This window comes from Pseudophryne corroboree, chromosome 12, assembly GCF_028390025.1.
Source record: "Pseudophryne corroboree isolate aPseCor3 chromosome 12, aPseCor3.hap2, whole genome shotgun sequence".
Taxonomy (NCBI): Eukaryota; Metazoa; Chordata; class Amphibia; order Anura; family Myobatrachidae; genus Pseudophryne; species Pseudophryne corroboree.
Genome location: NC_086455.1, coordinates 26,565,375 through 26,584,092, shown reverse-complemented (window position 1 = coordinate 26,584,092; position 18,718 = coordinate 26,565,375). Strand labels below are relative to the sequence as shown.

The 18,718-nt window shown below is 43.7% G+C and overlaps 1 protein-coding gene across 2 annotated transcripts in view; it reads left to right on the top strand.

Annotated features, from left to right (window-relative positions):
• SYNE2 (spectrin repeat containing nuclear envelope protein 2) overlaps positions 1 to 18,718 on the top strand; it is a 447,442-nt gene that overhangs the window by 417,336 nt on the left and 11,388 nt on the right. Inside the window, exons 99-108 of one of the 2 annotated variants that reach the window (XM_063947242.1) lie at positions 485 to 667; positions 6,879 to 7,016; positions 10,222 to 10,416; positions 11,776 to 12,055; positions 12,219 to 12,287; positions 12,975 to 13,084; positions 13,174 to 13,294; positions 14,392 to 14,603; positions 15,382 to 15,582; positions 17,478 to 17,606. In XM_063947242.1, coding sequence (XP_063803312.1) covers positions 485 to 667; positions 6,879 to 7,016; positions 10,222 to 10,416; positions 11,776 to 12,055; positions 12,219 to 12,287; positions 12,975 to 13,084; positions 13,174 to 13,294; positions 14,392 to 14,603; positions 15,382 to 15,582; positions 17,478 to 17,606 — 1,638 coding nt within the window. The remainder of the gene's footprint in view (positions 1 to 484; positions 668 to 6,878; positions 7,017 to 10,221; positions 10,417 to 11,775; positions 12,056 to 12,218; positions 12,288 to 12,974; positions 13,085 to 13,173; positions 13,295 to 14,391; positions 14,604 to 15,381; positions 15,583 to 17,477; positions 17,607 to 18,718) is intronic. The other variant, XM_063947243.1, reaches the window with a different exon arrangement.

Below are 18,718 nucleotides of genomic sequence, written 5' to 3'. Positions count from 1 at the left end.
TTCAAACAGGCCCTTAAGACCCACTTCTTTACCAAACCCAGCCAAATCTCATCCTAACCTCTGTTCCACGCTCTCTATGTACCCCATCTGTGTCACCCCTGTCTGTCCACCCCTCCCCTTAGAATGTAAGCTCTCACGAGCAGGGCCCTCTTCCCTCATGTGCTTATCCTTTTCTTACTTTAATAATCCTCAACTGCCCAAATCCTGCAGTTTTTTGGCCACCTTGGAACTTATTTCTATGTTGTTTACTGGTGTAGATATGCTTAGTTACCCTGTACTTGTCCTATATTGTCTTCAACTGTAAGTCACTGTTTTCCTGTTTTGATTATGTGCATATGTACTCTGTAATTGGGCGCTGCAGAACCCTTGTGGCGCCATACAAATAAAGGATAATAATAATTATTGACCAATGATGCTGATAACATGTTTTTATAGTCTTTTTATTTTATTTTAATTGATTTATCTTTTAAATAATTTATTGCAGGCTTTCCAGAGGCAGATCCATGAACGTCTTACTCACCTGGAGCTGATTAATAAGCAGTACAGGAGACTTGCCAGGGAGAACCGCACCGACGCCGCCAGCAGGCTGAAACAGATGGTGCACGAGGGAAATCTGAGGTGGGACCAGCTGCAGAAGAGAGTGGCTGCCGTTCTGAGGAGGCTCAAGGTGAGACACGGGAACGAGGCTGCTTGCTATTGGACAATCTGAGTTGTACGCTATGCCGCCGTTTTCATAATTGAACGATTATTGTCAGACTGCACCGCAATCGCACTGCTGATGTATAAAGGTGAGCGCTTCATTGTGATCGGCAGGAAGTGACTGTTTAGGGGCGATAGAGGAGAGTGGCGGGAAACGGGCAGGCATGTCTTGACCGTTTTCATAGTGTGTATATGCTGTCAGCTGTGATCACGTCCGCAGAGATACATGGCGCCTGTGTCGCTACTGCTGCGGCCAGTCTGCATAGCCATAAACCTACTTGAGCAGTCGATGTTCTTCGTGTTTGCGTTTAACCTGAATAATTTGTACGCCATTGCGAATGAGTTGTTATAGCATTGGTGGGCATCTCCTATCATTTCTGGGCATCTGCTTCACTTGCTAACATTAACGTCCCGTAGCCTAGAAAATCTCAATTGCATACGGTACACCTCTGAATATGGCCCTCTATTCTATCTTGTTGCTGTGAGGGAAGGGTTTTTGGTTTTATTTGGAGTTGCATGGTGCAATACATTCTACTTTCTAGTTTGGGACACCAGTGCAACAGCGCATTTAAGATTGGAGACACTGGGCGATTTCAGCCTAAATAAACAAACGATAAGACATAAATATCGTTATCGTTTATTTTTAGGCTTATATCGTCCAGTGTGTATGGGGGTGATATTGGTGACCGATGAACGATGCGAGCTTCCGCACGTTGTTCAGCGTTCACCAATATTGAGATGCATGTTCGGGAATGCCGGTGGTGACATCACTATATGTTAACGTTGAACGATAACGTTCAGTGTGTATATCGTTCAACGATATAGTTGTCCATCGCCGGTATTCCAGAATCGGCTAGCATTTAATTATTTAAATTGGCCTTTTACACACAATAGAAGCAGACCATTTGAGGACTGAACCAATATTCCACAGTGTCTGGAGTTTGTATGTTCCGCACGTTTGCGTGGGTTAATTGGATGCTTGGTAAAAATGGACCTTAGTTGGTGCATGGTTTTACTCCTAATCCAGCTAATCCAATAATCTCTGCAAGAATCCACAACATTGTGTTAATGTTCCGCCTCCGTAAAAAACTCCCATTCAAATGAATAGGAAGTTGCCGGAGCAGGTGCTTTACCAGGGAGTGAGAGCGTTGCTGGACATTTGCAGACACCTAGAGACACATTGCAATGGGAGGTACACCAGACCTAACAAGGGGGGTCATTCCAACCCGTTCGCATGCAGCGGTTCTTCGCTGCGGTGCGAACAGGTCAGAAATGCGCATGCGCGGCGGACGCATTGCGCACGCACGTCATTGCCTGGCGACGACCGTCGCGGGGCAACGCCGCCGCCAGCGACAAATGTGATTGCAGCGTCGATTGCAAGATGATGGACAGTCGGGAGGCGTTCCAGGGCGGATACTCACTGTTTTCCAGGCATGGTGAGTCCAACGCAGGCGTGTCCAGGCGTTTGGAGGGCAGATGTCTGACGTCAGGACCGGGACCTTCATCGCTGGAGCCGTCGCACAGGGTAAGTAACTCTTACCCTGATCTTGTTTTGCAGGAAACTTTTTTAGCATAGCAGGGAAGCACAAGCGATCGCAGCCCTGCTATGCTAAAATACACTCCCCCATAGGCGGCGTCTAGTTGATCGCACGAGCAGCAGCAAAAAGTTGCTTGGTGCGATCAACTCTAAATGAGGGTCAAGATCTTCAAGTTCACAATCTAATAGTTTGAGAGATTTGTCTACATCTTGCCCATATCATACTTACACACCCTCCGATATTTAAAGAGAAAGGCGCGCACTCTCAGCTGAGACAAACCATTCTCAAGAGAGGACCACAGTTATATATTTACTATTATTTATAATGACATTATTATTATTCTTAATGGACTGCTGACACGTTATGCAGCGCTTTCTGTAAGGGGATGATAATGTTGATATTATCTTAAACCATAAAGCTATACCTCTAGATACACTTTTATCGTGGAGCCGCTATGGCCGTTAGACTGAATACACGTGTTACGCACTTTGTACGCTATTTGCGTACAGAGTCCCGTACGTGGTACGTACTTGGCGTACCCACGCCGCGCTGAGTGTACAGAGTACGCACAGCGTGCGCACACACAATTGATAACCTTTAAACCTTATAAGTAATACAATGTAATAATATGGTTACACTTTAAACTTTTATGCAGCAAAGCACTGCAACGATGTTATACCTTAAACCTTAAGTAGCGCTGACGGTATAAAGTACCCGCAGTGCGTACACCTTATCAATGCTTATAAACCTTATACAGTTAAATATGCTTTTAAACCCTTGCAGGAAAGTGAGGACACAACACCGATTTGTAGTTGAAACCACAGGGTTCTAAGGCCACTGTGGATTATTTCAAAAGGTAAAACAGTACAAATCATACACTACAGGCTAACGAGATAAATCTAAAACAGAGTAATGGCTACAGAGAATGTACATACGTGAGAATGTTCGCAAGCGCAACCCGGCCGGTCCTCCGCTAGTCAAGTAGAAAGCGTTCAGAGTCTTCTGACCGGCCAGGCAACAATGGGCTTTTTATACACAACATACATACACAATACAATGGTCACTGTAATCTCGTTGTCCATTGGACACAGAGATGTGTCTTTTCATTACAGGAGAGGTCATAGGTTGATTTGAAAAGATGGGCGATGTCTTTCCCCAACTGCTCTGGTGGGTGGTATCCACTGGATTCCCGCCGCATACATAATATACAGTAAATACAGTTAATATCTATATTCTACTTTTGCACATAACTATACGCTGGAACATGCGATCTTTCTCTAACCAACACCGGAATGTTACCCTTAAAATACCCTACAGCTGGATACTAGACATCACCTTCCAACCTTTATCTGACCCTTCCTATCATGCAAAGGCGAATCCCTTAGTCCTGGAACTGTTTAAACTGTAGATACTCGCTGATGGGGTGTAGGGGAACTATGAGTACAAAATGCACTATTTGGGTTAAATATGTAATGTTCTAATAACCCTCTACGCGCTCACAAACTCCGCCGTAAATACCCATACCACGCGCATGATCGCAGGAGCGATCCTACGCAAATTGCGGATATGTGCACGCACGGCGGACTGAGTGCACGAGCAGCGGGCATGTGCATGGGGTTAGTACAGGGTATGCATTACAATATTTTTCGACTTTGACAGGGATCATGATACAAATAAATAATATACAACGTCATGATACTGAAGGTAAAGATGGCTCTCAGCACATGAGCTGACAATGGCCCTCATTCCGAGTTGTTCGCTCGTTATTTTTTTTCCGCTACGGAGCGATTAGTCGCAAACTGCGCATGCGCAATGTTCGCAGTGCACCTGCGCCAAGTAAATTAGCACAAAAGTTTGGTATTTTACTCACGGCCTAACGAGGATTTTTCATCGTTCTGGTGATCGTAGTGTGATTGACAGGAAGTGGGTGTTTCTGGGCGGAAACTGGCCGTTCTCTGGGAGTGTGCGAAAAAACACTGGCGTTTCTGGGAAAAACGCGGGAGTGTCTGAAGAAACGGGGGAGTGTCTGGGCGAACGCTGGGTGTGTTTGTGACGTCAAACCAGGAACGAAACTGACTGAACTGATCGCAGTGTAGGAGTAAGTCTCGATCTACTCAGAAACTGCTAAGAATTTTCTATTCGCAATTCTGCTAATCTTTTGTTCGCAATTCTGCTAAGCTAAGATACACTCCCAGTAGGCGGCGGCTTAGCGTGTGCAATGCTGCTAAAAGCAGCTAGCGAGCGAACAACTCGGAATGAGGGCCATTGTTAGAGGTGTGGGGAACAATCGATACATAATGTAATGGGATAACAAGTCTACAGTATCTGCTCATGGGAAAGTCTGTGCGTGGCTTCTCAGTGGAGACTGGCATTTTACCGTCATCGCCAGGGGGGTGGTAAGGTTCGAATAAGAGTCACAAATATGGAGGCATGAAAGATAAACCAGCCTCCGCAGAAACTTTGGGGTTAATTTACAAGACGTCAAATTGTAAAACCTAGTTCTTCAGATTGTGTTTATGCCAGATATTTAAAAGGGCAATGCTTTTAAAAGCAAGACACGGCTAGTAATAGCGTCGCTCTATTAAATATTAGGTGTGAACACAGTCAGAATTGCCACGTTTTACAAACCAACACCAGGGACAAAGACCACATTTATTGTAACTGTACCACCTTCCTCCTCTAGCTATAAAATAAAATACTGTATATTTGCTCTTATTGTTAATAGCAAACATACCATGATTGTTTTGTTTTTCAATTGACTGTAAATTCTTATGGAATTTGGTTGCGATTTAAGTTTTATATGTCTATATATACATTCTACTGGCGTGAGCTGCTATATTGTAAGTGTGTGTTACCTGTATTACTGGAACCGCTACCAAAGGATGCATGGAGTAATCGCTTCCTAACCCTGGCCAATCATAACTGATCTCAAATACTTAGTGGCACATTTATCAATGTCGTTACTGTGCTGTTTAGATGGTGGGGTTTTTTTTTTCTTTTTTTAAGACAAGTTTTTTATTTTTTCATTGTACATAAACAAAAGTACATTACAAAGTGTAAACACACAGTACCCATACGACAAAATTGTACAAACAGTAGAAAAAGATTAATAAACCTATAAGCCTGTTTGCAAAATTGTACTAGATCAAACAATGATAACTCACGTTACACAGTACATCAGTACTGTGTGATGTTATTGTGATGTTATTTATATGTTCTATAAACATGTTTAGTTTCACAATGAATACGTTTCAGCTGGTGTTAAATAGACCACATCCATAAATGGTGTATGTATTTGTCAATGAAATTGTAATTGAACAACTTTGCAGCAAGTCGTTGCTCATCGGACATTTTCATCCACTTTTCACGTCCGTTTAACTAGTTTTTTCCGTTGATGAATGTTTGTGTATTTTCAGAGTATATAAATATGTTCTAGGTCAGTGATCTCCAACCCGTAGCTCGCGTGCTACCGGTAGCTCGCCGTAGTATTTTCGGTAGCTCACAGAGCGCACGGGCTTGGGCAGTCACTGGCACTCCTCCTCCCTTCATTTTTAATATGTGCTGGCCGTCAGCCAATCAGAGCTCGTGGACCGGCAGTGGCGGCACCTGATTGGCTGCCGGACAGCGAGTTTTGATTGTCTCACTTACCGGCACCATATTACCATATTTTAAATGGGCGCCGCCGCCGGAGACTCTGTCACCCTCACCGTAGCTGCTCTCCGGACTTCACAGGAGAGGCGCGCGCTGCGCTCTCCTTCCCTTCCGTCCCTCATACAGGAGGAGCACCACCGGCGGCAGTAGAAGAAGCCAGCAAGGGTTAGCGCTGTGTGGGGCACTGTATCAGACACTCTGGGGGGGGGGGGGGGTGTATTTTATCTGGCACTGTGGGGGGAATTGTATTTGGCACTGCTGGGGGGCATTATTTGTGTAACTGGCACTGCTGGGGGCATTATTTGTGTATCTGACACTGCTGGGGGCATTATTTGTGTATCTGACACTGCTGGGGGCATTATTTGTGTATCTGACACTGCTGGGGGGCATTATTTGTGTATCTGGCACTGCTGGGGGCATTATTTGTGTATCTGGCACTGCTGGGGGCATTATTTGTGTATCTGGCACTGCTGGGGGCATTATTTGTGTATCTGGCACTGCTGGGGGCATTATTTGTGTATCTGGCACTGCTGGGGGCATTATTTGTGTATCTGGCACTGCTGGGGGCATTATTTGTGTATCTGACACTGCTGGGGGCATTATTTGTGTATCTGACACTGCTGGGGGCATATTTGTGTATCTGACACTGCTGGGGGGCATTATTTGTGTATCTGACACTGCTGGAAGGCATTATTTGTGGTTCTGGCACTGCTGAGGGGCATTATTTGTGTATCTGGCACTATGCGGGGAGGGGGGCATTACTTGTAGTTGTGAGACCACACCAACTTTTGTGAGGCCACACCCACTTTCACAGGAACGCACGCGCATTGGGGGGAGGGGGTAGCTCTTTCAGAGGTTTTATTTTCCAAAAGTAGCTCACACCCCAATTAAGGTTGGAGACCACTGTTTTAGGTGTTCTGTTATGTGTACGGAAGGTGTTTTCTATCTGTCCTCTTTCCTTCAGCAGCTAATTGTGTGTTTTGTCTTCAGCACTTTACAAGCCAAAGGGAAGAGTTTGAGGGGACCAGAGACAGCATCCTGGTGTGGCTGACTGAGATGGACTTGCAGCTTACGAATGTGGAACATTTCTCAGAAAGCGACATTGAGGAGAAAATGCAGCAACTAGTAGTAAGTATTAGTAGTCGTGGTCTGTTACTGTCGCTTGTTGTTTCCGTTAGTATGTAGTCATGTGACTGCGTGAATATAAAATGCTTATTTAAAGCATAGCCATTTAATTAGAAATACTTTCTTTTGTTTTTGCTTTATATTGATTAAACAAAGAGTTCTTTACTCCAGGCCTCAGCTACTTTCAGGAGGTCCTGTTTTCATGATTCCTGTCTGTGGATGTAGTGAAAAGGTCGCCACTCCGAATGTCAACACCACAGTGTTGACAGTTTATGATGTTGACATTTTCAGGATGTTGACATTAGGGTTAGTCTTCAGGGGGGGGGAGGGGTTAGGGTCAGGCTGTGTGGCGGGGGAGGGGGGGGGGGGGGGATTGAGGCTAGGAACATTCTAATATGTCAACATTTCATCACTGTCTACCTAATCAATGCCGACATGCTCATCGTTGACATTTACATTCCACATGATGTATATTAACATAATGACTTTCGACATTTCGTACCCAACCCTGTGAAAACTCTCACCCAGCAAATTAGATTTCTAGTTTGCTTGTTTGTCATGCAGTTACTATGGCAACCACGGCTGTCACATTTCTCATGTGCAGAAATCCTTTGTAATGCCCTTTTTATCGCCATTTTCTTTCCTATGACTGTTGTCACCACTTAGGAACTTCCTGACTGACTGGCTCTCACTTGGAGACCAGGGGGCACATTCATCATGAAAAAACTGTGCAATGAGAATTTGTAGTTTTCAATTCTCATTGTATTCTCTCACAATTTTTTCATGATTCATTAAGTCCCCATGAGAAAATGATCACTTTCGAAAAAGTGGTCTTTTTGAGAGGCAGGTCTTTCTAAAAGTGATAATTTTCCGCACACTGGCTGCCAGGGTGCCGAGCTGTAGAAAGGGTCCCCCGGCAGCATTTTATAGCTGCGGCACCATAAACAGCCCGCCCCCATCATATTCCCTGTACTGGCTGGCTGCTGAAGTGATCTGTGCAGCCGGCACCTGTGTCTCCCGGCCGTAGCCCCCGCACCGGTGTCCCCCTGCTGTGGCTGTAGCCCCCCTGCACCTTATCTTATTGATACCGTCCGGCACCAGTGCTCACCAGAAGCCGCGGCCACTTTATCTCCCTGCCGGGACTTTCAGATCCGTGTCTGCCCGGCTGCACATGGAGGTGAGCGCCCAGCCATGGCATCCCCTCATCCCCCGTCGGCTTCTGATTGCTGGGGCTGTAGGAGCTGCCAGATCTTGCAGCCCCTCCCCACCCCACGGGTCCTTACTGCCATGTCTGCCCAGCTGCAGAGAGCACTCTCCAGCCCCCCCACCCCCTGCTGCACAAGCTGCCATGTAAACGGCAGCTTGTGCTGAGATTCGGCAGCTGTTCGCAATCTCAGGATGGTGAACAGTTTCACCTGCTTTTCCAGAGTTTGATGAATGTCGCAATTTCTACATCTCCTGGGCAGTGTAGAAATTATGACATATAAAGGATAATGAATATTGCCCCAGATTACACACACTTCATAAATGAGCATGAGTTGTGTGTGTGTATATATATATATAATACAAATTGTTTCAGTCTGAGTAACCATGTCTAACACTGATAGTCAGTCACTAACCTAAAACACCACAGATAGATTTTGCAAGGGAAGGCCTACCATGGATTTCAGCTTCAAAGCATACTTGGCTATTTTTGAAAAAAGCATTTCAGGGAGATGTGAAAGTAACCCCTATCAGCGTGGACGTGTACCGCTACATCTGAGAGGCCTGTCCTAAAAATGACTTGCATGTAAATGTAAATGAGCCCCAAAGTAAGTGAGATCTACTCGTTGAAAGAAAGGACACTGATATTTTTCAGGATTTGTTTGTGTATTGTGTTTTACAAGAGGTTACATATAATGTAAGTGGCCACGAGAAACCTTATTTAAAATGCACGTAGCCATAGGGATCATTGTGCCTTATTACCAATGCCGGGAAATGGTACTGATGAGCCCATTTGAATGTATGTATCTCTTTTTTCATTTTTTCCACCAAGAATGTAAGAGCTTCATAATGGGGATAAGGTGCAATCAGGGAGATTTCTGGACTATTAAGGGAGTCAGGGAGATTGCTACTATTTCAGGGAGTCTCCTGCATGAATGTGGGATGGTAGCACTGGCGTTTCTATAATGGGTGCAGTGTATGTGGTGCACACGGGCCCCTGAGTCCAGAGGGGGCCCCAACCGCACACGCTGCACCCATTTACTGAATACTCGCCCCTCCGAAGTCCCGCGGCGACGTCCACGGCGGTGTTAAAACTCTGTGAAAATGGCCCAGCGGCCATTTTCACGGAGTTCTGCGCATGCGCAGTAGAGAAATCTCAGGGAAAATGGCCGCTGTGCCATTTTCCCGGAGATCTGCGCATGCGCAGTAGTGTCTGATCGCTCTAGTGCTCAGACTCTCAGCGCTGCCGTCAGAGAAGGGGGCCCGAACGGAGGAGGCTGCACCCAGGCCTCCTCCTCTGTTAAAACGCCCCTGGATGGTAGGCAACTATGCTTTAAAGGCCAGTGAAATTTCTCAGCCAAGTGAGGAATGAGGCAACTATTTTACAGAACAAATGTGAAAAGTTAACACTTCTCTCTAATCTGAAGTCTTGCAGTGCAGTTTTAGTTCTCCTCTACCTTTTTATATGTAAGCATACATCCAGAGGCTGTGCATACTCAGATGGCGTTTTGTTTATATATATATATATATATATATATATATATATATATATATATATATATATATATATATATATTTATTTTTTTTTTTTTTTTTTTATTTTTTTTTTTTTTTTTTACTGATACTGAATTGTCCTACATCACTGCAATTTTGGCAAACTCTTGTTGCTGCATAATAAAAAATGAGATTGGTGGGGGGGAGGGAATGTTTTTCCCTACATAAAATAGCCTTCCATTCATGCCATTGGAGGACACTACAGGTAGCCGTATTTATCCTTCTTTTGTAGAAAATGGCATATAATCAAAAACAGCAGCTTGTACTTGGCTATGCAATAGTATAATACAATGTCTGATGCCTTCATTCGTTCTTTGATGGCCTGGGGGAAAAAAGGCAAATTCTCTTTTTGGTCTAATGGTGCTTTAACTTATACTTTTCTTGTTTACAAAAAATATCAATGGGGGACACAGCTGTATTTTTATTCAGGACCTTTGTCTGGTCTCTGTAGGGTTTCAAACAAGAAATTACACTGAACGCCAACAAAATTGACCAGTTGATCGTTTTTGGGGAGCAGTTGATCCAGAAGAGTGAGGCTATGGATGCCGTGGTTATTGAGGATGAGCTGGAAGAGATTCACAGATATTGTCAAGAAGTTTTTGGTCGTGTGTATAGGTTCCATGAAAGGCTGACCTCAAGAGAATTGGTAAGCCCTATTGTGTTTCAGCTGGGTTTGTCGACTCGCTATCAGGTTATAGTTTAACCCGTAATATACCAAGCCTACCTCGTCAACGTACTCTACCAAGCTGGGGTCTTCAGAGGACCCCACTCTGTTTTTTGTCTAAATTCTCAACTGTTTGATGGGGTAAATTACAAAAATTATGTGTTTTGGGTTTCTGAAGGATATGTTCTAGTAAGGGTACGAGAGTTAGCATAAAATATTTTGTTTATTTAAAGAGTAGTTAGCCAATAAAAGCCATATATTCTTCTTCATTACAGTGTGTACATCTTTACATCCGATTGGATACTGTATATTCTTGTAAAAAGGTTATATAATTTTACTACGGTAACAATACATCACTATTCACGTGTTGCCATCGCTACAGTCCTTAGCACATGTCGCAGTGGTGGTTGTTTTCCTGTGTTTCTCGCATATAAACCGTTCTGCTTTTGTAACGTGGTATAGTGTTTTTTGTTATTTACATTTTTTTTAAAGAACATTTTGTAAGCCTAATTACACAGTATTTATCTTAATCCGATGTGGGACACATAGAAAAATCAGGAGTAAAATAGTTGTTATAGATACGGCAGGATCACAAAAAATAACATTCTGGGGTCCTCAGAAGACCCCCCTTGGTATACTAAGGGTTAATGTAGAGGGAAGAAGACGGCTGAAAGTCAACATAAATCTGTACAACTTTATAAGGAAAAAACATTGATCCATGAAATTGCAGATATATGGTGGGTACAGTAAAATAAATAACATGCAAAGGACAAACATAAGGCTAGTATAAGGTCCTAAAATAAATATTATACAAATTTAAAATATAAACAAAGAGAAAAAATAGTAACTAAAAAATAAAACTATCGGCAGTAACATGGGATAGAACAAGTTTTTCTTTCCTTAAGTCAAATGTTCTCTTTAGGATGTTTTAATCAATGTGCAAACCCCAAGAGAATGTCTACCACGATAATAATTCTACCACCCTATTGCAGTATAACTGCTTTGTGACCCTTATGTTTTTACAATCAAGTCCTACAATAATGTCATTGTGTGTTCTGGTAGTACAGTATGATTATACAACACCTGCATTTTATCTGGCTTCTGTACTATTTACAAGATGATATTTAGGAAGCAAAGTAGAGCTGAGGAACAGTATTTAGTTGGATTTTAGGGTCATGAGTCCAACTTGTCAGGTAGTGCCCCATCGATTTTCTTTTTTCACATTTCAACTAATCTCCTATGAAGTCCTGAGAAATGAAATTGCCATTAAAATAGTTAAACAGAAAGATATACAGTATGTATGATGTGCTTCTTATTTCTTTTTGTGTTATCACTACAAAGAGATTAGAAGAAGACAGAGAAACCTCTGAAAATGATACAGATGGAGAAGATTCTAGAGAGATCCAAAATACCTCTTGGCATTCCACAATACCCGATGTAGAGACATCCCATCAGTCTCTGTGCCACCTAATGCCACCGACCCTCCCTCATGAGAGATCTGGCCGTGAAACTCCCGTCAGCGTGGACTCCATCCCCCTAGAATGGGATCCAACCGTAGATGTTGGTGGATCTTCTATGCATGAGAATGAAGAGGGAGGATCCTACTACAATCCTCTGTCAGGTAAATAGCTCAATATTTTTTTTAAGTCATTGACTGTAGTTGCACTTTTTTTTTATATGTTTTTTTAAGTTGCTGTTAAAAATCCTTTGTCAACTTTTTTTTTTTTTCCCCCCGCCAATTTCACATTGAATTTGAGGAATCAAATGACATTATTTTCTTTCAGATGTAGAAATTCCCGAAAATCCTGAAGCCTATGTCATAATGACAACAAAAACTGTACAAGCATCTTCTGGTAGGCCCCTGCCCAGTGCATGTGTCTCAACCTGGCACTATTGCTGTGACGCACGCTTACTCCACCCTCATGCCCCGCTCATTTGCGCCGTTTCCGCTCCTGCTTTTGTGTCCGCAACATATTTCCCAGATCACATTCCATGATGTGTATTGTGGCAAAACGCATCTGCTACGGTCAACAGGATATTCATCCAATAGTTGGGGTGTTTGGCCATGTGCTTAGGAGATATGAAAGGATTATGAAATTATTTTGTTTTGTTCTTATTTCACTTCTGGCTCTAGAATTAATTTTTTTCTCTTCGTGCCAATGAATATACACACTGATTGACTCTCTGTGTATATAGTCTTGTTGATTCAGCCATTATTTACTTCTTCCACCTGTATGATATTAAAACACTTGGCTTTAACCCACCACTTTATTTCATTGGCGTTTGCATGGGTATTTTAAGAAAATTTCTATTTTGCTATGTTAAATTCTAGCGATCCTACCTATTACATCAGCTTTTTAAACCTCATATAACGTTTATTTTGGCATTGTATCCATGTTCCTCCATTGAATGCTGCTGTTGGTAAGTTTGCGAAATGCATGGTGATGTCTACAAGAAGGAAGGTTGGCATCGCTCTATGCCACAGTTTCCCAGAATCCTCCTGTACTTCTGCTAAGCCGTTGTTTTGGTTTTTATTACAGGGAAATCTGACTTAGATACTCCATCTTGGCATTCTCCAGAACAAAATGAAATGGTTAAGGGATTGCGTTCAGCCGCGACAGGAGCTGCCGCTTCAGCGAATCAGTCCTCTGTAAGTTGGATATTTGTTGACGTCGGAAGTACATAATCTGAATGAAAATTGTACAGTGCATAAAGTCATTATATTATATGTATTTATAGAGTGATCAGATGGCCACTTCCAGTATTACTGTAGAGAAAGACGATAGAACATCAAGTTCCACAAATGAACAGATTGAGAACAAGGGGCTTCGTAGAATGGATAGCCCAGAAACACACTCAGGTACAGTATTAGACAAGTCTCCAACAGCTTATGTGTACGGTGTTAATGCAAAGTAAATATTCTGCAACAAAGAACACAAACAGTATGATCTGATGGGAGAAAGGGAAAATGGAAACAGTCTTAGACTTCTTCAGCTATGGCAGGATGAGGAAGCAGAGCTAGTTTGGATGAATGACGCACTTAATTAAATTCAATTAAATAGAGCTAATTGGGAGTTGTACATAAGTTGTCCATATATAAGTAGACACCTCCTGCTTGCATTAGTGATCCATGCTGTATCATAGGACATAGCATTGGATCACCTGCTACACCACCGGCCGGGTACATGACTCGTGGGATGGAATTCAAATGTTTGAAAAGTCGGTTGGCTGTCTCTTTTTTCCTGTCTATCAGATAGGAAAAAACAAACTCCCAACTGACTTTTCAAACATTTGAATCTCCCTCATTGTGTCCTGCAAGCTGACCGCCATAGTTCCTACAAAGAGGCCAGAAAATCTCTATCTTCCAATGGACATCCTGGCCTCAGCACTCCCCCAGAATGGAAGTGACGCGCCTCCGTTTTGTGACACGGCGGCCATCGCTGCCCCCTCTCCAACCTCAAACGGCAGCAGAATGTCAATCACTATTCATACGCTTGGTCATTGGTGAACTCTTGGACAAGCCCGACTTGTATTTAAGACTACTAAATAATAAACCTTAATGGGCTACAACTTCAAATATTCCGCTCGCCACTCCATGATGCTTCTGTTAAGAGTGCTGCGAACGCTGAACAGTGAGAGAACCTATGTTAAGTTCAATATATTCAGGTGGTATTAAACGGAGAGGTCATTTACCAGGAGGTAGCCCAAGAGCCTCCACTATGGGACTACAATGACCAGCACTCCCTGACAGTTACTGTTGTGCTGGGGATATTTCTGTATGTGTGTTTTATTTTCTCTATAACCCCTCCCTTTCCAGCACCTGGCATCACTTGTAAAGTGATTGAGTAACTATTTTGCGTTTCCAGGGAGGCCAATATAACATTGGCTTTTATTTTATTAAACCTTCTTGTGTGCTTGTCTGCAATGTGAAGTATTGTGCTTTTACTCTCTGCTCAGGTGTGATCGAACGTTGGGAAATTCTTCAAGCGCAAAGCTTAAGCAATGAGCTCCGTATGAAGCAGAGCCTGCAGCAGTGGCAACAGCTAAACAGTGACTTGGATAATATCACGCTTTGGCTAGATAAAACTGCAATGGACCTTGACTGTGCCCGAAAACTGAAGTTGGCATCTACAATCCAAGATCTGGAACAGAAAGTCAAGAGACTTAAGGTATGCAGTCCTGTGGGGCTCCCTTAGATCATTGCTATGTGCTGCATAATGCCATACTCTGTTAAACTATATGCAGTGGCAAAAGCAGGATTTCTAGAGGGGGGTTTCCAAATGCAATCCACAATCTCCCACTTGGCGGAACATGGAATACAGTATTAATATTTAACACAATATATGGTCTATAGTATAGGCTGCATCAAACATATTTAAATAATATAAATAAGCTAAGTATCAGGAAAAGGTTAAACATACTATAAATAAATAAATACATAAACATAAAAGAACCAGTACTGCACTTTCTATGCAAACATTCTCCCACCTCATGGTAAGGCTCCTGTCTCTTCTTCCTGGTACCTACTCTCTGGTCCAGTGCACTGATTGAGGACTCCGAAACACACACACAGCAAACTTGGTAGAAGACGCTTCTATCACTGGGCATGTGCAGCAGCTCTGCTCTGTCCCTTAACTTGCATGATGTGGCAGTAGCTCTAGTAATCGTATTATATACCATTGCTATTTTTGTTGTAATTTGCACAACTTGCCAAGAGGAGGGGGGTTTCTGGGCAACCAGAAACCCCCCCTGCGTTTGCCTATGATATGAACTGAAGAAAATTTAAAGCAGCAAGGGTTTAGCAGGACAAACCCCAACAGGGTTGTGCCTTTGTAAATATTTAAATTCTCCTGCTAACTTGCCCAAATCTAGTCAGCTAGAGATTCCTGCACTATTGCAGTAGGCCCTGCATCCTCGTTTGCTTACACATTTCTCTCATTCTTCCAGGACACCTTGAAAGCCTTTGATCATTATAAAGCACTGGTTATATCGGCAAACCTGAGCAGTAAGGAGTTCCAACAGGCGGATGAGCCAGAATGCAGGAATGTTCTAAGCAGACTCCACAAGGTGAACTCACGCTGGGACAAAGTGTGTAATGAGCGAGACAAGTGGAGGAAGATCTTACAGCGTGACCTACTGCAGTGCCAGGTGAGCTGAAGTGCCCACTTACCTGTAATGATGAACAAATCTCTCACAGCACAGCTCCCAGGGTTATAATGGAGCCAGAAGAGATCTTTGCACTTTATACTGAGGCTGCTCTGGGCGCAACCACTCACATCATCTGTATTTTATTTATTATATGAGTGTGTTTCTTGGCATAGGCGGGAATGTCTAGTGCTATTGCCCCTAATATACAATCATTCAGGCAGTAATATCATTTTAGTCCAATGTAAGGTACATATTGCCTTGATCATGATGCTTTATTTAAACTTAAAGATAAAGCTACAAATATGTCCTCATAATCCTATCCCTTTTGCAGCATATTGCCATAGATACCGGGAGCGTTTCCAGTGCTGTATACCATTTCCTCAGGCTTGTGTCCGGTTGCAAATAGTGTGCTAGGTACTTAGGATTGTTTTAGGGTTTTTTTGCAACGGAATTGGTATAAAGTTGCAGATTAAATATAATGATGCAAGATACGGGTAACTCGTAGCGGACCTGTTGTTTATCTGTTTCACCTACCTTGTGTGCTTTTCCCTCATCCGCTACTCTTTCCTCCATTGTGCTACTTTTTTCCTAATTTTAGGTGTTAATTTGCTTATAGGGGGTCATTCCGAGTTGATCGTAGCACAGCTACGATCATTCACACTGACATGCGGGGAGACGCCCAGCACAGGGCTAGTCCGCCCCGCTTGTCAGTGCCGCCCTCCCCTGCAGAAGTGCAAAGGCAGCTTTAGCGTGCTGGTCGGGAGCTACTCGTCGCTCCCCAGCCCGCAGCGGCTGCGTGTGACGTCACGCAGCCGCCGCGGACCGCCCCCCCCCCCCCCCCCAGCGGTCCGGCCACGCCTGTGTTGGCCGGACCACGCTGCCATCCAGCCCCCTCCCGCCCAGCGACCGCCTCTGCCTCAGAGGTGATCGCTAGGCAACGACGGCTGCCATGCCCCAGCGCACTGCGTCGCCGGTGCATGCACAGTTCCGACCCGATCGCTGAGCTGCGGACAACTGCAGTGAGCGATCGGGTCGGAATGACCCCCATAATGTACTAGGTACACTCAGATAAGTAGTTAATGGCAATAAAGGTGGCTATTTGGCACCATTTGAGGTTAGGTGTACTGTATGTGGACACATCTGTACCCACGTTTATTTAATATGAATTGCCACTTTTGGGTAGAAATATAAAACTGGAAATGTTGAGGTTCTGGAAACTACTGCGATGTGTGCCTAGACCGACATCACCGAAGTCGAGAATCCTGCAGTCGGCAAGTGCATACACACTTGCTGATGCTGGGTTTGACTGGGAAGCCACACTAACGACCCCCCCCCCCCCCCCCCATCAGCCCCGTGGGATCGCGTATAGCATGGGTACACATTAGATTATGTACCTGATAATAGTCATAAATGTCAGCAATCTCTAACTATGTTATTACACCTATCTGAGTACATGCAAGAACGAATACAAACAGCATTGATAAAACACTGCGGGGGAAATTGCAGCTGATACCTCAGTGTTTAAGTCACAAGGGCGGTCCAGGAGCGTTTACCAAATTTATTGATAGGGGAAGTAATGAAGGATAGACATGAAGATTCAAAGTGGACCAATCACTTACTGCACACAGCGGAGGCATCCATTTTTTAGACTGAACTAAGAAGCAACATTTTCTAGTAATCTGTGGCATAACAGAGTCATTGACTGTTATTAATGAGGCCTGTCTTATATTCATGAGCTATAGTTTTTTATGTGACATCCTAATGAATATTAATACCCCCACGGTGTATGGATGATAGATTGTAATTTGAAGAACGCAAGTTAGACGAGCCTTAGACAGGTGTCCGTACACTTGTCTAGATTATGGCACTATATTTACTGGGTTTGGTGTTTGCAGGAGTTCCAAGAGAAGAGCCATCAGCTGTTACTCTGGCTGACCGAGGCTGAAGAGCGGAGACTCAGATATCGGCTGACGGATTGCAGCGGAGACCCACATTCCTTGCTGGAGAGTCAGAAGCAGCTAATGGTACATTTTCTTTTCCCGTGATTAGTTTTATTGTGTAAACTGTGAACACAAAACACTCGCCTAAAGCGCCTTAAATCTCAGCCCCCTAACTTTTTCCCAGTCAATAGAATCATTTAGTTTATGCAAGATGGGCAGGTTCATAAATTTATTTTTAAGCTCAATATGGCAGGTTTTATGCGCCAAACGCAATCACTAACCTGTAAGAAGGGTTTTTAAATCTGCATTTCCAGCTGCATTTATCCTAGCCCTTCCCCTCTCAGGAGATAGATCCACATGTTTCTTTGGGCTCCCTGATTCTTTCACAGGCTATTGTCGCAAACTGGAGCCGTGTGACACAGTGTACAGTGGGGGTCATTCCGAGTTGTTCGCTAGCTGCATTCGTTCGCTGTGCTGCGAAGAGGCAAAAAAAAACGGCACTTCTGCGCATGCGGCGCAATGCGCACGCGTGACGTAAAAGTACAAAGAAAGATGTAGTTTCACACAGGGTCTAGCGACGCTTTTCAGTCACACTGCTGGCCGCAGAGTGATTGACAGGAAGAGGGTGTTTCTGGGTGTCAACTGACCGTTTTCAGGAAGTGTTCAAAAAAACGCAGGCATGCCAGGAAAAACGCAGGCGTGGCTGGGCGAACGCAGGGCGTGTTCATGCCGTCAAAACAAGAACTGAACAGTCTGAAGTCATCGCAAGCTAGGAGTAGGTTTGGAGCGACTCTAAAACTGCACAAAATAAATTTGTAGCCGCTCTGCGATCCTTTCATTCGCACTTCTGCTAAGCTAACATACACTCCCAGTGGGAGGCGGCATAGCGTTTGCACGGCTGCTAAAAACTGCGAGTGAGCGAACTTCTCGGAATGACCACAAGTGTTGTAAGCGATAGACCAATCAGAAGCTGCCATGCAATACACAAGAAGCACCATTGGTATTTCAAATATTCCTATTTGTATTTTGGACCCTAGGTAGTAATAACTGTGTATAACATGCAGAAGAAGGGGAATTGTATTGTGCTGAGTGTCACCACTAAAACAGTGGACACTGAAAATTGGTGACAACTATAAAAAACATTTGTTTTCTGTAAGCAAGCAGTTTTATGGAGTCTGAAATGAAGATGTGCTGGT